The sequence below is a fragment of the Cottoperca gobio genome, chromosome 4, assembly GCF_900634415.1.
Source record: "Cottoperca gobio chromosome 4, fCotGob3.1, whole genome shotgun sequence".
Taxonomy (NCBI): domain Eukaryota; kingdom Metazoa; phylum Chordata; class Actinopteri; order Perciformes; family Bovichtidae; genus Cottoperca; species Cottoperca gobio.
The window spans coordinates 11272096-11299395 of record NC_041358.1 but is presented as its reverse complement, the minus strand read 5'-3'; the positions used below and the strand labels follow the sequence as shown (position 1 = coordinate 11299395).

The window sequence follows — 27300 nt, the reverse complement described above, 5'->3', positions numbered from 1 at the left end:
TGCCCAGCAAAACAAAAGTCCCCCACTTCATAGCGCCCATTCAAGTCTGTCTCTTAAAAAAACTCCTGTGTTCCTCACACTTTCCAGCTTCTGTTAGATTTTTTTTTTTTTTTAAATGCTTCACTCTTAACTATTTTACCTTTTCTTTAACACATCTGGAGTCTGTGTTGGTTTAAGTAGCTTCATCTGGTCCCTCCCATTTCCGGAAAATGTCCAGTCATAGTGAAGCAGAGATGCACCTTGGGGCCGGCAAGGTTGGGTAGCATGAGAAGGAAACACATCTGTAGCTAAAAGGCATGATATTCAATATTCAAGGATCAAAACACCACAAAATGTGGCATGATAGGGATCTGACAAAGGAATTGGATCCACTTCCTTAAGGCCTCAATTTACTCTCTTTTACATTTCTAAGTAGTTTTTTTTGTACAATTGTAGAAGCCTATTTGTACCAGGAATGTAAAAATAGATGAAATGTTCAGAATAAACATACTCAACATAATGAGGTGGTAAATCATCCAGAGGAGGGAAAGTATTAGTGCCAGGCATAAGAGGGAAAAAGGAGGAGGAAGGTGGGTTTTTTTGCATTTTGAGAATGAAGTTAAAATGTCCGAAAATAAGGCCGAACTTTAAATTTTAGTGACAGAAATAAAGAAATTAATCTCAGGGAATACTATATATATATATATATATATATATATTTTGTATTTAGAGTATAAAATCCAAATGTTGAGACCGTTTTGAGGATAAAGTCGTAATGCAATAGAAAACAAATCTTCCTTTCTATGCCTGGCCCTTATACTCTTCCAGTAGAAGAATACAGTATTAAAAATGGTCAAGTAGAGCTGAAACAATCAGTCAAACATTTTGAGTATGGAATAATTGTTTCCTGTTTTGTTTCACATTAACCTGAAAACATTTTAAGATGTCATTTTGGACATTTTGAACACTTATCAATTGATAAAGAAAACCTTTGTTTGTTGCAGCTCAGATATCTGACCAGATTAATCATCTTCTTTTTTGATCAGATAATTCCTGATTTAAATATTACGAATATAGGCTATTTCTCACAATATTATAATTATTGATTTGGTATATGAACATTTCAAACAGTCTCCTGTAGCATACAAAACAAAGACTTTTATTTTGAAATTTCTCATTTTCACTGATGACATATTGAACAAAATGAGACAACAAAATTTAATGTGAACAAAATAAATAAATACTTAATCTGAACTAAAACAATACAATTTAATCTGAACAAAAAAATAATCTGAACTCAAACTGGTTCCAGACCAGCTATCAAACACAGCCGCTGCTCAGATTGGTCGGAAGACAGAGCAGGAATCTGATTGTTGAAATTTAACCTCCCCGACTGGTTTTTGTGCAGGTGTTCAGGGACAGTCTGGATCAGTTTCTGGATTATCTGGTTGTAGCTGGATCCAACTCTGGATCAGTTTCTGGATTATCTGGTTGTAGCTGGATCCGACTCTGGATCAGTTTCTGGATTATCTGGTTGAAACTGGATCACACTCTGGATCAGTTTCTGGATGCGGTCCAGGATGATCTGGTTGGAGCTGCAGCAATCTTCAGGTCCGTACGGAGCCGTGATGGTCAGGACCCCAGCCACCCTCAACTCGTCCCCCTCCTCTTCCACCGGTATCCGGTTCTTCTCCAGCCAACCCCGGACGCCCCCTCTCCTCTTCCTTAGCTCCTCCGGGTCCAGTCTGCGGGTCTTCGAGGGAAGAAAGGAGGTTTGGAGACGCTCTGTAGTCTCATCATCAGCCTCCCGCAGGACCTCCACCTCCTCCACAGCGTGACCCATCACCACCTGCACCGATGCACCCCCCTCCTCTTTGAAGTTCACCAGGACCAGACTGGCGGACACCGGGTCCACGGTGAGCAGCCAGCCGCAGCGCTCCTCATCTTTTCCCGCCTTCACCTTCACCTGTTTGTTAACGTAACGGATCCACTTCAGCGGACCTAACAGAGGCCAGTCGCACTGCATCGCGGTCCACCTAACGAGTCAATTTACAGATCAGATCACACGCTTCCTCCACGACTGTTCTGTCAAACTACGGCAGCGCTCTGTCGCACACTTGTTGACGCGGATGACGTCAGAGTGTGAGGACACACGGGACAGGAAGAGGCGCAGAGGAATACAAAAAAAAAAAGAAACAAGATGGCATCGGGCTCAGATCACGGGCTGAAAAGAATAGTTTGGAAAAGTAAGTTCCCCCTTATTGTATTACACCTGAAACAGAGTAGCACTTGGTTTTCACAGTTTAATGGACTATTAGGATTTTGCTGTTTTTTATTCACTGTTTCTTGCTTTGTGACTTTGCATCTTCATTGTGCTGTTTATCGCAACGGAAGTTGAACATACAGACTTGAATTGGTAATGCAGCAGACTGCACTTTAGTTAACACCTTTGTTTATCGTAACTGACATCGACTCCTTTATCCCTCTATTGGAGAGAGTAGTCGGAGTGAGGTCACTTTCTGTCGCATGAAGCCCCACCTCATATCAGCAGGCTAACTAACGTTAACACAACAAGTAGCTCAAATTATTTTAGCTAACGTCACATTTTTAAACCTGTCTTGTGTAGAAGAAATCTGTTTCCCTTCCGAAAATACTTTAGTGTTTTCTGCAGCACTGGTCCCCCTGGGTGGGGTTATGTTATGGATAAGATGTGGCAGAGATGAGAGCTTGGGTTGAAGTTAGAATAAGGGAAATCATAAAGTTACTCAATTAGGAAAATGTTGGCAGGTAAACATTCCAGGTCACCTGCCAGCATGGCAGATAGGTTTTCCTTATATTGAGTATTATTTTTAAAGTTAAAACAGTTCCGGATTAAGGTTACACTATATTCCATATTTCTACTGTTTGGTACCACTGACTCAATGTTTACACTTATAAAGCGTCTACGTACATAGTTTCAGAAGTGGCAGACAAAGAAATTAAGAAATGTTTAGTGACCTGCCACAGTGGCACATTTTTCAGTCAATGTACCACAGTTTTGTTACACCAACCCAGCTCACTTGGTAAACACAGACGTGCAGTCTTTCCAGTCTCTGCAACCACTGAGTTGTGGTTGGTGGTTTAACATCCTTTCACAGTTAGCATTTTCTTTGCAATCAAAAAGGTATCTGCAGTATCTCTGATCTGTGCCATATATCTCTTTTAGGTACAGAATTATTTTGTCAAACTATGCACACATATAGGCTGGCTCTAATGTGATTGGCATATCATGCGAGTATAATAGAATAGCTAACTTGCATTCATGAAAATGGCTCTGATCTAAAAATTCATAATTATTTAGTTGGTAAAATACCTAAAGTTATGACAAACGGCCACCCCAAATTTGAAAACCCTAAAATGATATAAAACACAACGCAAAGTATTCTATACATTAGGTTGAAACTAGCAAAAAGTATGTTTACTTGATCAATTGCTGATGTAACTAATGGATTGTTTAAGTTATAATTATTAGATTATTTGTCCAACACAAGTGTTTCAGCTCTTTCAGAAACAAGCTGAAATAATGTAGTCATGAACATTATGTTTATTCTGCTTTCAGTCATGTTCTTCATGTCGTTTTTCACTCTGTGTCTCTTACAGGAATAAAAGATACAATTATTACAGACTGCAGGAAATCTGAAGTATGGAAGGTATGACTTACTCAGTACAGTGCTAAGATTGTGATTGCACAAGCAGACAAACTCCACATTACAGATCCAACTTATTATGCGATTGTTTCCACTTATGCACTGTGACTTGAAATGGAATTGTAATTTCTTGCAACATATAACAGTGTGATACATTATTTGACTGAACATTATGTATTTGTCTTCACAGATATTGATTCTGGACCCCTTCACCACCAAGCTCCTCTCATCATGCTGCAAAATGTCCGATCTGATGTCAGAGAAAATAACAAGTAGGTTTCCTCAACATTGAAACACTTGTTTTTTTATGTAATACTGGTAATATACCAAACTAACTGCAGTCTGTATGTGGATGTCTACTACTACTACTATACTAAGATGTTGTTTCTTTAGTTGTGGAGGACCTGTACAAAAGCAGAGAGCCTGTTCCAGAAATGAAAGCCATCTACTTCATGTCACCAACCGCTAAGGTTTGCCATCATAACCCTGTAATGATCATGTTGCATTCAGACTCAAGTTTTCATTCCTACAAAATGAGTTTTCAGTCTGGTGATGCCAAACTCTGTTGCGATATCTTACATTTTATTTCATTTCATAGAATGTGGATGCCTTCATTGCTGACTTCAAGCCCAAACCTAAATATAAAGCAGCATATGTTTATTTCACTGACTGTAAGTAAATTGAATCGCTACCTTTTTAATAATACAATCAAAGTTATGTTTGGATGATTTTTCTTCTTTTGTTAAACGGATAACATACAAACTAAAAGCTTTTTGTTCTCACAGATTGTCCCGATGACCTGTTCAACAACATGAAGCTGTACTGTGCAAAGTACATACGAGTCTGTAAGGAAATTAACATGTCTTTCATGCCACAAGAGGCACAAGTGAGTGATTGCTGAGTGTGTTCCTTTTAGGTTCTTTTATAATGCTCCATTTCCTGTTTTTATCCAGAATTTAATTTGTTAACTGAGGAGAAAAAGTAACTTTGTGTTCAGTGTCATGTTGCTGCTGGGAGGAAGAGATTTGCTGTGTTTTGTGTGAATCAGATGGGCGTTGGCTGCTTTAAGATATGATGTAATGATTTTACAAACTTTGTATTATGTCAGTGGCTTGGGAATTGTAACTTGTTGTTCTTTGTATTTAAGTAAATTAGAGTTCTGTTGATATTCAGGTGTTTAGTCCTTGGAAGAAGAAAACATCCGCAGGCTGCTTTATTTCATGATTACATGCAAATTGTTCACTCAACCAATATTTAGTTTTAATCTGGTGTGTTGAACGCTTTTCAGGTGTTCACATGTGATAATCCGGGGGCTTTCCAAAGCATCTACAGTCCCAACAGTCAGGACAAAAAGAAGACACTGGAGACAATCGCTGACCAGCTCGTCACGCTCTGTGCCACGTTGGACGAGTACCCAGGAGTCAGATACAAGAAGTAAGCCATAGAAGATTTGGTTTGTCACTTTACAAAACACACACTTCCGCCCCCAAGCAGAGTGAGACCTTTTACGGGAAAAGCTGGAACCCAGACCATAGACAATGTTACCTAACTGGCAGAAAGAAATTAAGTTTGATACAGTTGCAAACACCTCTCCTTGCCCTAGTTTAGTATAAATTACATTTTAAATGTAAATCAAACATTTTATTTTCCCACAATATACATAAAACATGTACTCACACATGTGCAAAAGCAATAGTCGGACCATACAAAACACAAAGAAGGAAAAACAAAACTGCCCAAAAACAATTGTTTAAAATCTGCTCTTGGGGATTTAAAACAATTTTTCTAAAAGGTGTTTTAACTACAGCTTCTAACTAATATTGGTATCAGTACAAACTTGGTGTGTATTAACTTGACTGATAACAATTTTATATCATAACCAGAGACAGCAACATTGAGAACGCCAAGACCCTCGCAGAGCTGGTGGATGAAAAACTGGCCAAACACTACGACCTGGATGACAACGGCAAGAAAAAGGTGATACACCTGCTGTACAAAGAATGCCGACAGAATGAACAAGAACTTACCCTAGGGAGTAAATGTGAACCTGAAAATATTTAAAAGGTGAAATGCTTGCTCTTTAGCAGCTAAGCAATATCACAGAAAGTGACCAACAAGGCCAAATGTCACAATGAGACAGCAGCCCCTGTTTTGATAATAATAATAATTGCAGTGTTATATTTCAACTGTATCTGTGTATTTCCCCACTATCTCAAGGGAAAGACCCAGGCCCAGCTGCTAATAGTGGAGAGAGGTTTTGACCCCGTCAGCCCCATTCTGCATGAGCTGACCTACCAGGCCATGGCTTACGACCTCATAGAAATCCAGAACGACACCTACAAGTAATGCAAGCTTCTCCTACTGAATCGTATTGTATTCAGACATGCGTAATATGCTTACTGCACCATATCGCAATGCTCATACGGCGGACACGCCATAGGCCGGAGGCAATATCTCAAGAGTTCCTTGTTCAAATTTAGCACAAACATCCACTTGGACTTAAGGATGAACTGATTTAGAAACTTTCGTTGTCAGAGGTCAAAGGTTGCGATCTCAAAAATGACGTGCATTGGCCACAACTCAATAATTCATACGCTAATTCTGACAATTTCAAGCAAATGTCTAACAGGATAAAATGATGAAGTGGTAACATTTTGGACAGACATGGACGGAGGCATAAAACTGCATGAATAAAAATTTAGGCAGTACATTTCTAGCTTAAACCAATTATCTGGTTATTTTTATTGCCAGGTACAAATCTAAAGATGGCTCAGAGAAGCAGGCCCAGCTGAATGAGGACGACCTGCTCTGGATTAAGCTGAGACACAAGCACATCGCGGACGTCTCAGAGTAAGTGTGCCAGATCTGAAGGAGGACGGTGTCTCATTCCAGTCTTCCTCACCCAGACCCTAATCCCATTTTTTTCTCACATTAGACAAATCCGCAAGTTGGTAAAGGAAATTGCTGCCAACAAGAAACCACAGCAAGATGGGAAGGTACAGTGCTTTCTGCTCATGTGCTTCCCTGATATATTGTGCCGTGTATTTCATAGCCAAAGTGGATATGTTGAGCAAACGTTTAATTTCATCTTTTTTTCCCAGATCACAATTAACACTTTGGCCCAGATGATGAAGAAGATGCCCGCATTCCGTAAACATGTGACTGAGGTGCCAGTATTAATCCTCTTGTGGGGTTGACTTCACCGTTTTTTTTATAGCATTCAAACATAATATACAGTCATCATTTCTTTGCCTTCCATTAAAGGACGTTTTTAAAACTCCAGTAACGACACTTGTACATTGTCCTGTTCGTATTGTTCTTAACTTTTCTCTCCATCTGAATTCTAGAAAACTATTCATCTGCAGTTGGCCGAGGACTGCATGCAATATTACTCAAACAACGTGGAGAAACTCTGCAAAGCTGAACAGGTCTGTATGTGCCTTTTTGTGTCTCATTTACATTTGTTTCAGTACATTTATTTGAGATAATACATTTTTATGATGAATAGAAACTTAAAGAAAAGGCCAGAGCAACATTTGAAGCAGATTATTTTATAATATTGATACAAAGGTAATTAATTCCAGTCTGAATACAACTCAAGAAGTCTTCATCACAAATGTCTACATTTTAATCAGATCACATTCATCAGATGCTTAATCAACCTTACAAGGGATAGTTTAGCGGTGTATCTAAAACTAGCTAGTGCTCGAGACGGTTGCAGCACTGTTAAGACACGAGTAAAACACCTGGTTGTGCCAAACTCCGACATAGACAGCAGAGGACAGAAGCAGCCGCGCCTGTGAAGCAAAATAAGTCATAGATTTTCATTACATGACTATTTTGGTACAAACATTTACACATGGGGCGAATAGCCTTACACGATTTACTCCCCCAAACGGAAAATGTACCCACATTTGGCGCAAGGTGGCTGTTAATTTCAGACTCTAAAGGCCCTGTCACACATATCCGTATGGCAGAAATGTATGCCAGCGCATACGAAATATCGGCAATACATTGATATAAATTAGGGGTAAGTTGTGACATACGGCCCTGTCACACAGCTCCGTATGGCAGAAACATGCCGGCGTATATGAAAAGTAGCTCAAAATTTGTCAGAGTGCAAATACGTCCAACTTTTCCACAGCGGTGTTGTAGCTGACGTATATATAACGTATAATTATACGTATGTCAAACATTGATAGTTTATCACTTACTTATTTAAAACGTATCAGAGCGTCTGGACAACGGAGCTGGAAAAGTGCCATCTGGTTCACGTCATGCTGATGCTGGAGAACGGCTAGAATGGACTCTTGTCGCAGCCTCTCAGCATCCTCCATGCTCTCTGATGATGGGTTGATGTATTCATCAAGACGTGCTGTGAAGAAGTGAGGGTGAGCTACTCACAGGGACCCTATATACTATATTCAAACCCCAATAAGCTCCCAAAACACTAGCTGAACGCTAGCTGTACTGTAGAAACACGTTTAATAAGTTACTCCGTCGTCAGGCATAAGCTTAACATAGGTTACGAATAGGTTATACACTCTTTATCAATAGGTTGGCTGTAGGGTTCACCGTCAGCCGATGTAAACGTACCTCTAACGTAGTCACGTACGTATTCCCGTATGTCTAACGTAACGTCTGCATAACTTATGAAGCACACGTCGGGTACGTCCGAAAAGTTTGAACACGCTCAACATTTTCACAGACTCGGCGTTCAACAACGTACCCCAACATAACACAGCGTGCACTTAACGAATACTACTTATGCCTTACCTTATATCAACGTACACCAACTTATTGCCGATATTTTGTATACGCCATATTTTTGTATTCGTTGGGCATTCGTCTGATACATTTTGTATCAGTAAGTGATGCGCTATTAATAGGTTAGACATGCGTATCTGTATACGTTCCCTTTTCCGATCCGATCAAAAGTTGGACGTATTTGGACTTTGACAAATTGTGAGCTATGTTTCATATACGTTTCCGACATATAGATATGTGTGACAGGGCCTTAAGTGGAAGCATCTGCCCTTGAGCAACATACAGATGTCCTACGAGCTTCAGGTTACTTTTCTGTAGCCGAGTCAGAACTGTGTTTTTGTTACTGGTCATTCTCAATATTCCCAGCCTAAACGAAAGATTAAAGAGGTTTGTCTGTGTGCAGGACCTTGCAGTGGGGTCAGACGTGGAGGGGGTGAAGGTGAAAGATCCCATGAGGACCCTGCTGCCTGTGCTGCTCCACCCATACAGCTCCCCCGACAAGATCAGAGCTGTGCTGCTCTACATCTTCAGCCTCAGCGGTACACCAACCTACTCCTGCAGCCAGCTGGTCTCCTTGCTCTGTCTGTTCATAAACATTCTGTAATGTGGCATTTTGCTTTGTAGCTATTCATGTCCAGGGACCTTTAAGAGTGCAGGCTATCAGAGTAACCAAGTGCATAAAACCTCAAACGTTTCCTTGTCGATCAAGACCTTCATCGCTAATTTTCACACTGTTTGTTTGTTTGTTTGTTGTCTGGTGTGTGTGAACAGGAACAACAAACGAGAACTTAAGCAAACTCATCCAGCATGTAAAGATCGAGGACCAACAAGAGTTCATCTTGAACTGGAAAGAACTGGGGGTCCCTATCATCATATCGGTATGTGCAGGGGAGGAAAAGATTGATCGATGCTTTTGTTTGCGATTTGAATTTAGATGAGTTATGGTTTAACAAGGATCAGTTGTTGCAGGTTGTCCACTCGGGATTTCTTCTTCTTTTTTTTTTGCTTAATCTTCTCTTCTTGTCCATCTATTCAGTTCTGTTATTCAGCCTCAACTGAATCCTGCTTACTGTTTCTTGTACTTTTGTTTCCAGCCTAGTTTCTTCTCTCGCAAACCGACCAGACGGGATCGTTCCCAGGAAGAGACTTACAACCTTTCCAGATGGACTCCGGTCATAAAAGATGTGATGGAGGTCAGTGAGAGCAGATTGCCATATTGTATTAACAGCTATCATTTCATTGCATCTTTACCTTTTATTTTATTCATATTACCTACAATTCTTTGAAAACTCTTTGCGGCTGGATTTGCTTTGATTCGCAGGGAAGTTTAGCAACATGGATAACATAATGAATTATGTGGCATAACTCCAGAGTAAATAATTTGGGTGCAGCTAGGAAGCAATGATGGGAAGGAAAAAATAAAAGAAGTTCCGGCATTACCGTAAATTATGTCTTACAAATCTCAACATGTAGCTGGATCTAGGTCACTGTGCTTCCGCAGTCCTCCACCTGAGAAGCGTTAGTGAAAGAAATGATGAACAGAACTGTGAAAGCAACTGAGGTTATTTGATTCAGGTCAAGTGATACAAGTGTGTTTGTGTTCTGCACTGCTTTGTCAATTTGTAAAATACATAATCTCAGCATCTTTAAAGCACATTAATGCATCACTTGATGATCCCTCTGTACTGATCCTCTTTTACAGAATGGAAAATGCTATAATAGGTTATTATAGTGAAATGAGATGTTTTGTTTTAAGACAAAGGTTGGATGTGACGCTCAGCTGCCGGCCTTGTATAGGATTGTACTGTAATAAGAGACATGCACACCTTTTCATTCTGTCGCGTGATGAAGTATTCTTGTGGCCGTTTGTTTTGAGTCTGATAAGTTATATGAGCTGCAAGCTATAGATGATATATCAGCTCTGAGGCTGTTTTAAAGGTAACAGTGTTGACCTTATGTCAAAGACGTCTATGTATTGTGTTGCAGAGACATCTACTGAAATTAACATGTGATATCACTTGTTACTGTTGCGCCAGTCAATTCTAAGAAATAGATGAACTGAGAGGCAGAGTTTTTTAATTTCTAAAACCGGATAACTGAATCTCAGTTCTTTAATTCCACTGAATTGAATTTCCACATGTTGGTATAAAGTAACGCCTGGTGCGAAAACTTTAAAACTCTCAAAGAAAGTTGAGATTATCTTTTTGGAAGTCTGCGGTGCACCAGTTGGAGGGTTTACTGTTGCAGCTGTTTCTCCATCCATCGTCTACCGCTTATCCGGGGTCGGGTCGCGGAAGCAGCAGCTCCAGTAAGGAACCCCAAACTTCCCTTCTCCGGGCCTAATCTGCCAGCTCCGACTGGGGGATCCCGAGGCATTCCCAGGCCAGTGAGGAGATATAATCTCTCCATCGAGTCCTAGGTCTTCCTGCGGTCTCTTCCCAGCTGGATGTGCCTGGAACACCTCCCTAGGGAGGCGCCCAGGTGGCATCCTTACTAGATGGATGCCACCGGCTCTAACTCCGAAAGTCTCTCGGATGGCTGAGCTTCTCACCCTATCTCTAAGGGAGACGCCAGCCACCCGCCTGAGAAAACCCATTTTGGCTGTTTGTACCCGTGACCTTGTTCTTCCGGTCATGATCCAGCCTTCATGACCATAGGTGAGGGTAGGAACAAAGATCGACCGGTAGGTCGAGAGCTTTGCCTTCTGGCTCAGCTCTCTTTTCGTCACAACGGTGCGGTAAAGCGAATGCAATACTGCCCCGTACAGGGATTGGATGGCCCTCAGAAGTGACCTCCTCACCCCACTTCCACGCAATGTTGACGAGGTGTGTCAACCAAGACACCCCCCTGTATTGTAATCTTGATGTTACCAACAGATTGAATTACATTGAAAAATAATCCAATAATTCAAAAGACAGGAACGCTATCTGATATGTAACATAAGTTCTTTTGTGTCTTCTCCTCATTTTCACTTCCCTTTCATTACCTGAAAGGCTATTTCTGAGCAGCCTTCACCACATGAGTACCTGCTTTCCTGTAACTCAGGGGTGGGGAACCTTTTTCCTATGAAGGGCCATTTCTTTTTTACAACATCCTTCGAGGGCCATACTAATTATTGAACCTCTGAAATTGTTTTTAAGACACAGCCCATTCATTTCATGTTTCTTTTATGCTGTGCAAAAAAGCAACTTTTTTATCCATGTATCTTTCTGTTTAATCAGAAATCAGCAATCCTTTATTAGTCCCACAACGGGGAAATGTATCTTGTTACAGAAAAAGAACATGAAGTAAAAAGCAGTTCACAATAATAAATAAAATAAAAAAGAATATTGATAGAAAATAAAGTGAATATTGCACATGGCAGTGATAATTGCACAGCAGTGGTGGAATAGTCTGTTCTTGGTGTGGTGGGCTACCTCTCTATCTTTCCATGTTGTTATGTTACGCTCTGCAGAGAGCTGCTTGTTGGGCCAAACTCCGCCGAAGAGCATTAACTTTATCCAAACGCACTTCGTCCAAAATAGACACACTGGCCTTTTACTTCCACAAAGAAATAATCGTTCGTCCATTTCTCCTGGAAAGTGCAACATTCCGCATCCCCTTTCTCTGTTTTACACTCGCCACGCTGCGTTCACTGATGTTAATGACAGTCTCGTTTAATATTGAAGTTTTTTTTACATAACGTGACCACGTGAGGACACGTTCCGCTCGTGTTGTGTTCAAGGACCCTGACCTTGGCTAGGAAAAACAGTCAGTCGCCAGATTGATTCTATTGCCGTCTAGTTTTTTTTTCTAGTGGATTTTTTAGCGTGCGTTTATGAATTACCTGCCGGATCAAATGGTCTCACGGGCCGTAGCCGGAGGTTCCCCACCCCCAACTAAGATATATCTTTGTGTATTTTTAAATCCCCTGATGCATCTTGCAGTTAGCAGCAGAATTGTCATGTTGTGATGTGATATTTTTTTTTTCAATCCAAAATTATAAACTACTTAGGAGTTTGGTTCTTGGTCACAGAGGGGTCTGAGTCTCTTTGACGTATTTTCACAGACTATGTTTTTATGTCATTAAAGTGAAAAGTCAGACGTGAAGAGTAGGGTAACACGACCACCTGACATCTAAACCTATTATTAAAACCTGCTATCACGTGTTCGCCTGCTGGTCAGGCAGAAACTATTTTCTGAACTTCAATCAGTTTGGTTCTAACGCTCTCATTAGTAAAGTTACATTAGTAAGGGGACAACTGACTGTAGACTTTTATACATACTTTTAATATTACTTAGAGGTTATATATTTATGTGGACCCAAAAGGTCTCTATGGGACATAACCTTTACAAATGACGGTTACATTAAACATCTGCTACTTTCAGGATGCTGTGGAGAACAAACTGGACGTCAAAGAGTGGCCGCACCTGTCTGAGAGTCCGGCTGCCTGGAATGGCTCTGGGGCCATCAGGTACATATGTTTGTTTTTTTTATCACACTTAAACCTGGGTCAATGTTTTCTGGAAATAATTGTAAATGTTGCTAGAGATGCTCTGATCGGGCCGTTTCTTTAAGGGTTGATCCCATTCACCAACTTAATGTCAAAATCTCCTCCAAACCATTTTGCATTGTTTCCATGTGTTAGAAGACTACTTACAATATATGTATATTTCTTTATACTGTCAGTTACTCAAAAGGGATATGACTCAAACAATGATAATGTTTTACACACAGAAGGTCCCAATTTGCTTTTACAGACCAATGCAGATAGTAGGACGTTGATCAATTGGCGCCCTCTAGTGATGATTTGTGCTGCTACTTTCAGCTCCGGCTGTTAATGTGGTGTCACTGCCACCGTGTTCATGCACAATAATGATCTCCGTGTGTTAGAAACTATAGAGTCTTTCTTGCCAGGAAGATTTTGCTGTTCCTTTTTCACAATCTGGACACGCTGCTGTCACTTCTTCTTTAAAAAATTTAATCTCCAGTAATTGTCTGTTCTCCACAGTGCCCGTCAGAAGCACAAAGCCAGTTCTCAGGACGAACGCCGGACCGGCTCACGCCTCATCGTTTTTGTTCTTGGAGGGATCAGCTACTCTGAGATGCGCTGTGCCTACGAGGTCACCCAGGCAGTAAAATCCTGCGAGGTCATCATAGGTGAGCACTAATACAAGATTAAATCCCCCTTTCCTCTAGGCATACAAAATATCTGCATTTTTTTCAGCACTTCAACTAAATTTGAGTTTGTACTGACTGACTCATCAGTTCTGTGGTTTTGAATAAATCCGGTTTAGGACTTGTTGAGTTGTGGCCATTCAAATAAACTATAGGTGTATTTGATAGAGTATAAAACCCCAATGAATTGTAAGCTAGCAGTTACCGTCTATGTTTATTTCCAACAGTTGTACACCTCCTGGAGCCAGTCAGAATGGTGAAAGGGTTTATGCTTTAATTTGGGACGTAACGGTTCTTTATACTTTGTTTCCAGGCTCGTCTCACATTTTGACCCCGACCAGTCTCCTGAATGACATCAAGGCTCTGAGCAAAACCCCCATGGAAACATTCACAATGGAGGAAAACAGCAATGCCTGAGAGGTGTCCACTAGCACCAAAACTTCCCCTGCCTCCCTACATCTCTCTCAGCACAGTGCACTCAACTATACTTCCTTAATGGAAGACTGAAGGGAATTTACCTTTATACCTTTCTTTATGTTTATACTCTTTTCAAACCTGGTGCACATTTACAGTAGGCATGAGGGAAAATTCTCTTTTAACTTGATCATTTACTAAGATGATGGCCTGCATATGGCATTCATAGTTTGTGCATTGTTATTGTATTACATAGATCATATTAAAAGGTAATTGACCTCATCCTACTATAAACATTTTAAAGTAAAATCAGTCTAATCTGCCTATCTGCATTTGTGTTGTCTATTAATAAAGATTATTGTTATGTTACTTGTTGAAAGACCTCTGAGAAACTTTCAGAGACTTAATTGTGGTGGAAAGTAGCGCAAAGCTAATGTATATACTGTATGTAAGCACTGAGTCCCTGCTGTGTCATTCTGACTTTTTCAGTCACACTTTATGTAATTTTGAAGAGTGTTTTTAACAGAGTATTTACGTTTTTCTTTAATTGAACAACTGACTAATAAATGGATGAAGTGGTTCAAATCTGGTCTGAGTTGCAGTTAATGTATGCAAATAACACAATGACTTAAGTACCTGGATGAGCAGGAGCAACTTAAAAAGTACCTAAATAAAAACCTGGCAGGTTGTCGATACATATGGTAACAGTATGTTTGCATTGGGTGAATATTTTGTGGGCAGGACACAATTCTGATTTCCTGTGATTCTTAATAACACAAACATGATACTTGTGAGAGTATCATGTTTATGGGAAGGAGAGCATATCAAAACTCATCAGATGTGATTAAACTAGAGAATAGCTCTTTTACAGTGGGCTGTAAATCTGCATTGCATTAATTTCATTATTGTGTGAATAGTGTAGACTTGAAGTAATAAAAGCATAATTAATTTTGTATTATGCAAATATAGAATGGTTATTAATCATTGAGATCGTATCTCGGGTATATGTTTTTTGTTTAGTAAAGCAATGATTTAGTGTAGCCTATTGACTATAAATACACACACACACACACAAACTCACAGGGTGGTCGTGCTTCATTGACCCTGAATAGAGGAACACTTACACTTGACAAGGAGGACCCTTTTCCCTACAATGACCTACAATGTCATTTGTCACTATTAATATTTAATTATCCCGCTCTGTCTTACGTCTGTTAGAGGGTTCTTCCTTGTTTCTGTCAGGGATCTTCAAATAGGAAAACATGGCATATGCTTAATTTGTGCTTACAGTTGAATTTGTCTCAACAAATGTGGCACTATTTTTGAGACTACCGCAACAAAAATATCTAAAAATATAAATAAGATAAAAAAGAATATAAAATCATGAATAAAGGGGCCTTAACATCCTTTAATAGTCCACGACTCAATCCATGACTACATTCCTAATAAATCAATGGTCTTTACTTTCTAAAGTAATGGCTTTTGATTAAATGTTATTCTTAACTAAATTGAGAAATGTGTTCAATTGAAGGGTGGCAGTGGTTATATTTGTCGTCTATGGTGCTTTAATTATTGCTTTAATTGGTGGAAAAGAATGACTTTAAGCTTTAGTAGCCTAATTGAGGTAAAACAAATAATATTAATATCACCTCCTGAGTCAAGTGTTTTCAAACCTTTCTTTCGTCTGCGCATGCGTGAGACCCTCCTCCACTCGCAGAGGTTTCTGCTGTTGTCATGGCAACCTGCACTTACAGTAAAGTTAAAACAAAAATCTGTCTTCTGACATCGAAAGTTTCCTCTTAACGTTAACTCTAAAGTCGTTGTTGGGCTCAAATGTATACAGGTGGATTTCTTTAGAGAGGATACGCCCCGGTTGAAATGTTGTCGACCTGCAAAGGTGTTGCGGCAGCCCCGGGGCGAGGAGACGAGGAGCCGGGGGCAAGGAGACAGAAAGACGGCCAGAGAGAAGTTCAAAGCTGGGAAGACAGAGGACAAGGGCTCGGGGTTCAAGAGGGGCCCGACGGATCCAGATATGAGGGAGAATTTGTGAACGGGTTCAAACACGGCAAAGGAAGGTACACCTGGAGAAATGGAGAGGTAATGTGAAATGAACATAGGCTATTAACGAATAACAAAAATGTATATCATAAGAGCCTTTTTTTCCTGTTTAGGTTAACTTTAGCTAACGTTAGCTTTTAGGAATGTAGCCATAGTTTTGTACATAGGCTACACTGTCCATAATAGTTCTGTTATGGTTGGTCAGACATCTTACATAAAACAAAATAAACGTTTTTACCTGTCTGTTTTTTCCTGAAGTTAAACAAAGCCAATGTCCCTTTCTTATCCTTTGTGTAGTTCTATCAGGGCTCTTTCTACAAAGACTACAGGCATGGAGATGGACTGTACTGCTGGCCCACAGGCCACAAGTTCACTGGCAAGTTCTACCTCAACAGGAAGGAAGGATACGGACAACAACTGTTCCCTGACGGAGCCACCTTTCAGGTAAAATGGATGGATGACAGAAATGTTATTAGTTTTTTTAGTTTATACATTTCAGTAAATAGCAATGAACCTCTCCCCTCGTCTCAGGGTTTGTACCACGCCGACCAGAGGTTTGGCCCAGGTGTGGTTAGTTATCCAGATGGACGTAAGGATGTGGGTCTGTGGCTCAGGGAGCGCCTGCTAAGGCTCTGTACCTCTGTTAAAGACGGCTTTAGTCTAAAGAAGTTTCCTGAATATGCTGCTTACATGGACCCAGCTGCCACCCCAGATTCCCTGACACAGGTACACACTAACCACTTTCTCACACACAGGTGATTAGGTATGCCAAGCTAATACATCTTAATTTTTAATTAATTTTTAATCAAGACAATGGTAGGGGAAACACTATATACTATAAATAATACTAAAGATTCTTAATTGACCGCTCTGCTCCTCTCCTTACTAGCATCCCACTAGTGGTCTACAGAAAGAAGCCATGACAGACTCTGAGGTAAAGTGCTGCTATAAAGAACAATCATATGAGCTTTGTGACTTAGCTCAGAACAGATCAATTAATTCCCCATTCTCCTCAGGTGGATAGGGAAAGGGATCTGCTGTCAGATGAGAACTTTATTCTTCCCCCCGGCATGGAGAGTTACTCAACGGATGGTGATCACTTGCCGCTGCCCCCTGGCCGAAGAAGAGAGCTGGATCAACACTTCTATGGCGAGCTGTGGGAGCCAGACGCTTATCCACACCAAGGCTATGAGCGAGACCCTCTCTCCATCCTGCCCTTACAGGCCCGCATGCAGGCTCACATACACAAACACAGGTCTGACATACATCAAAAAACTATTGTTTGAGTATTGCTACCGAAGCACATTTTGCTGACACCAGTATTGAGTAAAAGAAAAAGAGAGACATAATCATGTACAGGTAGGTACAACGACGCATTCAGGCCATTGTAGGTAAAAAATAATAATTTGTTACTTTAGAATCTCCACGTTTTTTTTTTTCGAGATTTCTGACTTTGATCTTGAATATTCTGAGATTTTTTTTTAATTATACTTCATACCCATAATGGCCCTAATTTGTAATTATACTGAAATAATGTGTGTGTGTGTGTGTGTGTGTGTGTGTGTGTGTGTGTGTGTGTGTGTGTGTGTGTGTGTGTGTGTGTGTGTGTGTGTGTGTGTGTGTGTGGTGTGTGCATCTCTCAGACTACAGGCTGGAAATGTGTGCTGGGACGTGGCAGCTGTTCTCTCTCTGAACAGGGAAAGTTTTGGTCCTAAAGGGCATTTGGAAGTCAGTTCAGAGTTGTTGATCCAGCACGCTTCCCAAGGGGAAGTACAGCTCGTGTCACAGATCCTCCAGACCGGTTTGGTCCACCCTGATGTGGCAGATTCACAGGGACACACTGCACTCATCGCTGCCACAGTAACACATTATTACATTTTGTTTGCCTACTGTTTGTTGATTCCACTTTCACTAATTTCCTCTTTAAATGTTATCCATTAACAATGAAAGCTGCACTGTAGTCAAATATTAATCAATTACAATTAACAATAACAACAAAATAAATAAAAGATTCAGGTTTTATTTTTTTCATATTTGTTGGTTTTACTCTCATGTTTGTCTATCTGACTGTTTCGTTTTGTTTCTTGTACCCTGTCAGATAAACTGCCAAAACGATGTGATCCAGCTGTTGTTGGATATGGGCGGCGATATCGACAAGATGAACTGTGAAGGCATGTCTGCCCTGGCTGTGTGTCATGTCCTTTACTACCCTTTTTATTCTCTGCACAACACTTTGGCTGAACCTCACGCTAAAACTCAAGTAAGATTCTACCTAATGTAGTTTTTCGCTCTGTTTCCTCATAACTTCTAGATCTGTACTTCTTCACATGTATTAAACCATATGTTGTACAGACATAAAAATAAAACAACATGCTCTGTAATGTGTCATCAGGTTTTGAGGTCTGCATCTGCATGTGGGAACAGTCCCCAGATCAGCCAAGTGGACCTGACTACACACACACCCAGGTTTAACAACAGACTACTAACACAACCTCTCTCACAATATTCAGTATAAACTGTATATATTGTATATCCTGTTATGCACAGCTGATATTTCACACTGATAATAGTCTGGAAAATGTCGTATTCATAGATTTGTGTCTCGCCAACAGTGTTACCACCCTTTTGCCAGTTATAATAATACAAAAAATTAACTTTGTATATGAATCACGTTTCATACAAGAGATGCAGCTCAAAGTGCTTCAAAACTAAAAAATATATATAAATGGCAAAAAAATGCAAATGCAACAGTTAAACAAGGACAAATAGACAATAAAATGAGACAAAGAAAGAAACTAGATGCTAAAATATATAGTGAAATAAAAAAAAATACTATTATGATTTAAGTGAATCTTCAAGTTGACTGTTTATAGAGACCAGTAAAACAGCATTGCAATAACCTAATCTATTTTAAATAAAAGCATTAAATAGAAATGACCTTATATATGTCGTACATCCTCTTCCCCTTGCATTGACATTAAATTCCCTAATTATTTTTGGGTTTTTTTCAGGACAGCAGAAGAACTAACGGAGCACTTCTTACATCACAGCAGTAACGTGTCTGATAGCAGTGAGCTCATCACTGATCGCTGGCCTGGCCTGAATGAACATGAGACAGACACTGAACACCTACAGGAGGAGGAGAGGAAAGAGAAAGAGGGAGAAGGAGAGGAAAGAGAGGGAAAGGGTGAAGAGGGACGAGAAAGGAGCAGCAGGGAGGAGGAGAATGAGAGCAAAGGGGAGGAAAGAGAGATGGAGAGCAGATGTGATCAAACGTGGGAGGAAGATGTTGAGCTTTGTGAGAAAAGAGAAACGGAGGCAAGAAAAGAGGTGAGGGAGGAGGAAGATGTGGAGAAGAGAGTAGGGGATAATTATGAAGAGGATATAAAGGAGAGAGAAGAGAGAGGAAGTGAGAAAGTGCCTGGGGTGGAGCGCTCCATTCAGGTGTTGGATGGTCACATCGCACTGGGCCGTGTGCAGTGGAAGGAAAGCCGAGCTAAGGCAGCAGGAAGAGTTCAGGTAGGTAAAGCACTGACATCCCATCCTGTATAGAGGGAGAACAGGGATGACGTGTTTTTGTAGACCAACCCGGAAGTTAGCATCTCACGGATTCCCTCGACAAAGTCATGTGTTAACCACAGACCTTATTTCAGGCATCTTACCAAAAAAACATTAAAAAAATCCATTGACTTCGAGTCGAGGGAACCATAAGTGCTAAAATGCGAAATAATCTCCGGGTCTTAGGAATCATTCCTGCAGCACTCTATTGGGTTGATACTCACTGATGTCTGCTCAACTCTCCGTCTGCAGCAGGGCAAAGACAAAGAGCTGACACACAAACCGACCTTTGACTCTGCCTGCTCTGTCAGCAGCTATAAAATCCAGGTCACAGAGGAAGCTGATGCTGCGCTCAGCGGAGGCGCTGAGTCGCACAGGGATCCCTCAGCACTCGGACACACAAGAGACTGTACGCAAAATGGCTGCCATGAAAACTAAGTCAGTTCTGTTTCCCTCTGTCCTCTCTTTTCCTGTGCTGTTTGATCTGCTCGACACTGATTGTGTTTATGTCTGTCTGAACAGACACCGTGTTCTTTTGAACACCCTGAAGCTGTTATTGGAGCGGGGAGCTGACCCAAACACATCCAGGGTCCCCATGCCGGTCCTCTTTTTAGCCATTATGGCGGCTGACACCGAGGCTGTCAGGAGACTGCTGCTGTGTGGAGCTCACACCGACATTCCCCTTCCACCTGAGGTAGAACATTATTTTATTAAGCGATGCACGATTTATATTGGGCCGTGTCAGCTGAAAAAACTCCATAGCCCATCCCTATTTTTTTATTATTATTATATGCGCCTTAGAGAAAATAATTAAGTGATATCTCAAAACTCAAACAAACAAGGAAACAAAAATGAGAGCATCTAAGTTGCATCCCTCTCATAACCCTTCATTCATGATTTCCACTAACCATAACATTCATCCTTCTTGTAGAGGAAAGGTCTGTATCCCCTGCATGTAGCTGCAGCACTGCCAGGTCCAGTGGGTCCCAGAATCACAGAGCTGCTGCTCCACACTGTCACTGACCCAGACGCACAGGCATGTGATCACAACGAGATCTATGATCCGGATAAGGTGTGTGTGTTTTTTTGTCCTTTTAAGGTGACAGTTGAACAGGTAGGAAAAGAGTTTTAATTTGAGGTTGTTGTTTTCTTTTCTTTTTTTTTACAGATTTTCACGAAGGCCAAGGAACCACTGAGCACCAATGAGAGCCCTCATCTCAAAGAAGGAGGCCGAACGGCCCTGCACGTGGCCTGCCAGAGAGACAGTGACTACCGGGTCAGTACATACTGTCTCACACCTATACACACCATCCCTGATGCTACTGACTGTTCAGATCTGTAGCATGTTGCAGACATGATATGTACCCAGTGTCTAAGAATTACATAAAAATACATGCAGAGGTCAAATTTGTTCTTTCTCTTAACAGTTCAATGATAATAATATTATGTTTCATTCAAAAGACCTATTTATAATATATTTGTTGCAGAATGCCAGCAAAGTGGTAGCTCTACTGCTCTCCCACAGAGCCAGCACAGACCTCCTCTGGAGTGGACACTCACCTCTCTCCATGGCTATATCACGTGGCAATGACCTGGTAGACCACACACGCACACACACACGCACACACACAGACTCAAAAGTATACATATACTGTACATGCTTTCAAAAACCACACTTTGTCCTGAACGTGTTCCTTTTCCCTGCCCAGTCAGTGGAGGAGCTGCTGAACAGAGGTGCAGATCCTAACATCCCGCTCGGATGCCGGGTGGGCAGTGCCCTCTGTGCCCTCGCCAACATCAACTACCACTTAGGCAACAGAGCTAAGCTGGTACATACACAAGCACACATACACAGACCTATATGTAGATAAAAAATGATTGACAGATAGGTCATCCTAAAGGCATACCGTAGAGAGAAATGTAATTCCACTAAAACCTTTTCCACATTAAAACAAAAGAAAAGAAGCTCCCGTACGCACTTGTCTTTGCCTGTATAAAGGTGTGCAAAAATGATTCTCCTCTGAGAATGTTTTCAAAATAGTAAGCAAAGAGATGTGTTTGTATGCTGGATCAAACTGGATCTGTTGCTTGGATCTTGTGTCTATGTTGAGTCCTTTAAGAGTTTAGTGTGTGTCTTTGATGTAGTTGCACATGTTAGCTAAGGCTGGTGCCGACATCTTGATGCCAGTTACGGTGGGCGATGTTGTGGGAACTGCAGTCGACTACGCACACTACTCCTTCAACCAGGTAACTGTATGCATTTTAGTTGAATTCAGTTAAATACAAAAGCGAGAGGGAAAGGAAAGGAGAGACCCTGCCCGGAGGAAGCCCGGGGCCCCCGTCTGGAGCCAGGCCCAGAGGGAGGGCCCGACAGCGAGCGCCTGGTGGCCGGGTTTGCCACGGAGCCCGGTCGGGCACAGCCCGAAGAAGCTACGTGGTGCCTCCCATCCATCCATCTTGTGGACCCACCACTCATGGGAAAAACCGCTGGGGTCGGGTGCGCTGTCACACGGGTGGCAGTGATGGTCAGGGACCTCGACGGACCAGACCCGGGCAGCAGAGGCTGGCTCTGGGGACGTGGAACGTCACCTCTCTGTGGGGGAAGGAGCCGGAACTAGTGCGGGAGGTGGATCGCTACCAGTTGGATCTGGTGGGGCTTACCTCCACGCACAGTCTTGGCTCTGGAACCGTACTCCTGGATAGGGGTTGGACTCTATTCTTCTATGTGAGGCGTCGGGCCGGGGTGGGGATACTCACTAGCCCCCGGCTACGTTGGAGTTTACCCCGGTGGACGAGAGGGTCGCCTCCCTACGCCTTCGGGTTATGGGGGGGAAAACTCTGACTGTTGTTTGTGCCGATGCCCCAAACCGCAGTTCGGAGTATTCGGCCTTCTTGGAGACCCTGAATGGAGCCCTGCAGGGGGCTCCAGTAGGGGACTCCGTAGTCTTGCTGGGAGACTTCAACGCACACACGGAAAACGATGGAGACACCCGATGGAGACACCTGGAGAGGTGATTGGGAGGAAGGGCCTCCCTGATCTAAACCCGAACGTCGTTTGTTGTTGGACTTCTGTGCTAGTCATGGAATGGCCATAACAAACACCATGTTCGAACATAAGGATGCTCATAAGTGCACGTGGTACCAGAGCACCTTAGGCCAAAGGTCAATGATCGATTCTGTAATCGTATCATCTGATCTGAGGCCGCATGTTTTGGACACTCGGGTGAAGAGAGGGGCGAAGCTGTCGACTGATCACCATCTGGTGGTGAGTTGGATCAAGGGGTGGGGGAAGACTCTGGACAGACCTGGTAAACCCAAACGGGTGAACTGGGAACGTCTGGAGGAAGCCCCTGTCCTGGGGATCTTTAACTCACACCTCCGGCGGAGCTTTTCAGCCATCCCTGTGGAGGTTGGGGGCATTGAACCTGAGTGAGCGATGTTCAAAACCTCTATTGCTGAAGCTGCGGTGATGAGCTGTGGTCTCAAGGTCTTAGGTGCCTCAAGGGGCGGTAACCCTCGAACACCGTGGTGGACCCCTGGTGGATCCGGGAAGCCGTCTGACTGAAGAAGGAGTCCTTCCGGGTTATGTTATCCGGGAGGACTCCGGAAACAGTTGCAGGGTATCGAAGGACTAGAAGGGCGGCAGCTTCTGCCGTGTCAGAAGCAAAGCAGCGGGTGTTATCGGCCGGTGGAAGGAGCACTCTGAGGAACTCCTGAATCCGACTAACACGCCCTCTATGGTAGAGGCAGAGCTGGAAGCTGATGGGGGATCATCGTCAATTTCCCTGATGGAAGTCACTGAGGTAGTCAAACAACTCCACAGTGGCAAAGCCGCAGGGGTTGATGAGATCCGTCCAGAAATGCTGAAGGCTTTGGGTGTTGAGGGGTTGTCTTGGTTGACACGCTTTGTCAACATTGCGTGGAAGTCTGGGACAGTGGCAGACCGGGGTGGTGGTTCCCCTATTTAAAAAGGGGAACCAGAGAGTGTGTGCCAACTACAGGGGTATCACACTTCTCAGCCTCCCTGGTAAAGTCTACTCCAAGGTACTGGAAAGGAGGGTTCGGTCGGTAGTCGAACCTCTGATTGAAGAGGAACAATGCGGATTCCGTCCTGGTCGTGGAACAACAGACCAACTCTTTACTCTTGCAAGGATCCTGGAGGGGGCCTGGGAGTACGCCCATCCGGTCTACATGTGTTTTGTGGATCTGGAGAAGGCGTATGACCGGGTCCCCCGGGTGATACTGTGGGAGGTGCTGCGGGAGTATGGGGTGAGGGGGTCACTTTTGAGGGCCATCCAATCCCTGTACGCCCAAAGCGAGAGTTGTGTCCGGATACTCAGCAGTAAGTCGGACTCGTTTCCAGTGAATGTTGGCCTCCGCCAGGGCTGCGCTTTATCACCAATCCTGTTCGTGATTTTCATGGATAGGATATCGAGGTGTAGTCGTGGAGGAGAGGGGTTGCAATTCGGTGACCTGAGGATCTCATCGCTGCTCTTTGCAGATGATGTGGTCCTTATGGCATCATCGGTCTGTGACCTTCAACAGTCACTGGATCGGTTCGCAGCCGAGTTAGCAGCGGTTGGGATGAGGACCAGCACCTCTAAATCTGAGGCCATGGCTCTCAGCAGGAAACCGGTGGATTGCCTACTCCGGGTAGGGAATGAGCCATTACCCCAAGTGAAGGAGTTCAAGTATCTCGGGGTCTTGTTCGCGAGTGAGGGGACGATGGAGCGAGAGATTGGCCGGAGAATCGGAGCAGCGGGGGCGGTATTACAGTCACTTTACCGCACCGTTGTGACGAAAAGAGAGCTGAGCCAGAAGGCGAAGCTCTCAATATACCGGTCGATCTTCGTTCCTAACCTCACCTATGGTCATGAAGGCTGGGTCATGACCGAAAGAACGAGATCACGGGTACAAGCGGCCGAAATGGGTTTTCTCAGACGGGTGGCTGGCGTCTCCCTTAGAGATAGGGTGAGAAGTTCAGTCATCCGTGAGAGACTCGGAGTAGAGCCGCTGCTCCTTTACGTTGAAAGGAGCCAGTTGAGGTGGTTCGGGCATCTAGTAAGGATGCCACCTGGGCGCCTCCCTAGGGAGGTGTTCCAGGCACGTCCAGCTGGGAGGAGACCCCGGGGAAGACCCAGAACTCGGTGGAGAGATTATATCTCCTCACTGGCCTGGGAACGCCTCAGGATCCCCCAGTCGGAGCTGGAGGATGTGGCCCGGAGAAGGGAAGATTGGGGTTCCTTACTGGAGCTGCTACCTCCGCGACCCGATCCCGGATAAGTGGTAGACGATGGATGGATGGATGGACAAAAGCCTTGCAATAAATCCTATTTTTGTAATCTTTGTGGTTCTTTTCGAAGCCATAGTTAGTGGTAGAGTTGTCCTGGACTGCATCACATTGACAGGTGTTTCTAATATTTTGTCCCGCTCATATATGCCAATGGTGGTACACATAGAAGGAGTCGAATCAAGTCCTCTTCCAGACATTTTGAACAAAGAGTAAATTAGTACAAGTAGTTTGTTTGATTAATTATTTCTTAGCTGCATAATTTCATCTGAGACGCTGTCTATATGCTTACCATCTAGGACTTGCGTATTGCCAACACTCCCTTCCACGCTCTGAACATGCGGGAGAGGGAGACATTCAAAGCACGGCGGCAGCTGCTGAGCATGATGGGAGATCTGCTGAGACAGGCTGCTGGCCAGAGAGAGAGAGACGAACGTCTTACGTCGAATAGTCAGTACAATGTATTTGTGTTTTTTGACAAAATATGACAATTATTTTGTGTTTTTGAGTTTGGCTGTAAATCATAGTGTGTGTGTGTGTACTGTATTTATGTAACAGTTATCAGGAGCACAAAGAGGTTTGTGTGCACGTGGGAAGATCCCATTTCCTCAAAAGTGCCCCTCCCCAGCATAACAGAAAAACACAGGTACATATACACACACACATTCATGTTCATATTCTCCCTTTTTATTTTTCTCTGTCGTTGAACTTGTACTTTCTCCTAACTTAGAATACATTTTAGTCTGAGATTTCAGTAACTAAGGAAGCACAAATCTTTCAGAAGCCTGTTTCTATCTCTGTGTGTGAATCTTTTCTTAAGGAGTCCAGTGTTTAAGTTCTGCTATCACTGCGGTCGCTCTGCGTCCGTGAAGCTGACTGCGTGTAGCCGCTGCCACAAGGTCTTCTACTGCTCCAGGACCTGCAAACTTAAAGCATGGGATGAAAGACACAAGGACGAGTGTATCCGGGAGTCAGGTGGGAATCAGGGCCTCTCCATCCAACAGTTATAACCCAGCAAACCAAACAACACCAGCCCCTGCCAAAGCTCAGACCCCAAATATCACTAAATAAGCTTATAATAAAATGTGTAACTTTTGTCATAGTGTTTTGAATCTGTGATAACTGTAGGATAAAGTCATGTATATTTGGTTTTGTCTTTTGGATGCACAGAGCATGTAAATACTTTCTCTATCTGTCTCTCTCAATCCAGCATCCACTGATGGCTTCCGGAAGAGTGTCATGTTTAAATTCCCAAGAGGCCCCAGGCCCCTGACTGCCATGTTGAAATCCAAAACAGTGCCCCGGCCCCTGAGTGTCAAGTTGAAATCCCACAGAGCCCCCAAGCCCTTGAGCATGGCAGAGAAGGTCTTGGAGAGCCAAGTCAACCTGAAGGAAAACTACAGCTTCAACTGATAGATACTAACATTTTGTATACTTAATAACAGCGACAACTTCTTCTACCTGATATTGCAATGCACTTCTGTTACATCATTTCTTACATTTATATATTTGGTTGAATGGTGATGTCAATATTTTGTGCCATAATCATCTTTCTTTGGCATTTTTATATTTTTTGCAATCTGTTATAGTATTATAATAATAATAATAATGTAATAATGTCTGTCCCTACCGGTGCTATTGCCACATAATGGCTGAATTTGCATATTTACTAAATGAATCACAGCTGGTAAAAAAAAAAATTAACTGAAGTTCCACTTTTCCAGAGCTTTCAGTTGCATCTTGTGGTCTTCATCTGCAATTTTATTCAAATGAAAGTACAGAAGTATTATGATTTTACTGAAAGTAGCCTAACTGACAGTGGCAGCTACCACCCAGTCCCCAACAGCAGATCAAACAATACGCTTATAAGGCAAAATCTACACCAAATGAAATATTAAAACGATTTTGTCGACCAAAAACAACGACAAGACGTAGAAACACGTCAATAATCAAATGCTGTTACATTTTTATGCATTTTGAAAGGAGCTGCTGCAGAGAAACTGAAGCTACATTACATCTGCATCAAGTACAGTGCACTCCTATGTCCTGTTCAATCTGAAACATTTATATACATATGATGAATATATATTTTCTGTTTTGTAACAAACAGGAATCACACGTTCACTTCTTGTATCAGTAAATTATTTGAGATTTATTGATCAGTGTTGACAATTCTTCACACAAAAGCATCGATATGAGAACAATCTTCTGACGACCTAAACACACCGTGCTCAACATGAACTTCAGCAGGTAGAACAAACTAATATTAGTAGAAAATACACAAGTAATGTTAAAACAAGATGTTTTTTGTATTTAAAATGAACGAGAGAAAACAGTAAACGCTAGTTAGTGAGGGACATAAGTCAAACTACCATCAGGAAGATCACTCA

The 27300-nt window shown here is 42.4% G+C and overlaps 3 protein-coding genes across 3 annotated transcripts; 2 read left to right on the top strand and 1 right to left on the bottom strand.

Annotated features, from left to right (window-relative positions):
• Positions 1–1117: 1117 nt before the first annotated feature.
• Positions 1118–2041, bottom strand: gemin6 (gem (nuclear organelle) associated protein 6). Its single transcript, XM_029430025.1, has one exon. It carries the CDS (start codon positions 2003–2005, stop codon positions 1463–1465), a length of 543 nt encoding a protein of 180 aa, XP_029285885.1. The 5' UTR covers positions 2006–2041; the 3' UTR covers positions 1118–1462.
• stxbp3 (syntaxin binding protein 3) lies at positions 2041–14593 on the top strand. Its single transcript, XM_029430024.1, has 19 exons — positions 2041–2225; positions 3619–3668; positions 3856–3937; positions 4059–4135; positions 4264–4336; positions 4451–4551; positions 4954–5099; positions 5549–5642; positions 5883–6007; positions 6417–6515; positions 6601–6661; positions 6767–6832; positions 7013–7093; positions 8836–8971; positions 9204–9310; positions 9527–9625; positions 12801–12886; positions 13424–13572; positions 13904–14593. The coding sequence occupies exons 1-19, from the start codon at positions 2180–2182 to the stop codon at positions 14005–14007; spliced, it is 1782 nt and encodes a 593-aa protein (XP_029285884.1). The 5' UTR covers positions 2041–2179; the 3' UTR covers positions 14008–14593.
• Positions 14594–15854: 1261 nt separating this feature from the next.
• On the top strand, positions 15855–27257 carry ankmy1 (ankyrin repeat and MYND domain containing 1). Its single transcript, XM_029429973.1, is given in 21 exon segments — positions 15855–16101; positions 16360–16506; positions 16594–16788; positions 16952–16996; positions 17079–17317; positions 17706–17922; positions 18161–18322; positions 18455–18528; positions 19074–19581; positions 19873–19959; positions 19961–20058; positions 20143–20314; positions 20552–20692; positions 20789–20896; positions 21108–21215; positions 21330–21449; positions 21766–21867; positions 25210–25360; positions 25469–25556; positions 25731–25885; positions 26121–27257. Coding segments are annotated over 21 exon segments (3339 nt in total). The 5' UTR covers positions 15855–15882; the 3' UTR covers positions 26324–27257.
• The last annotated feature ends 43 nt before the right edge of the window (positions 27258–27300 follow it).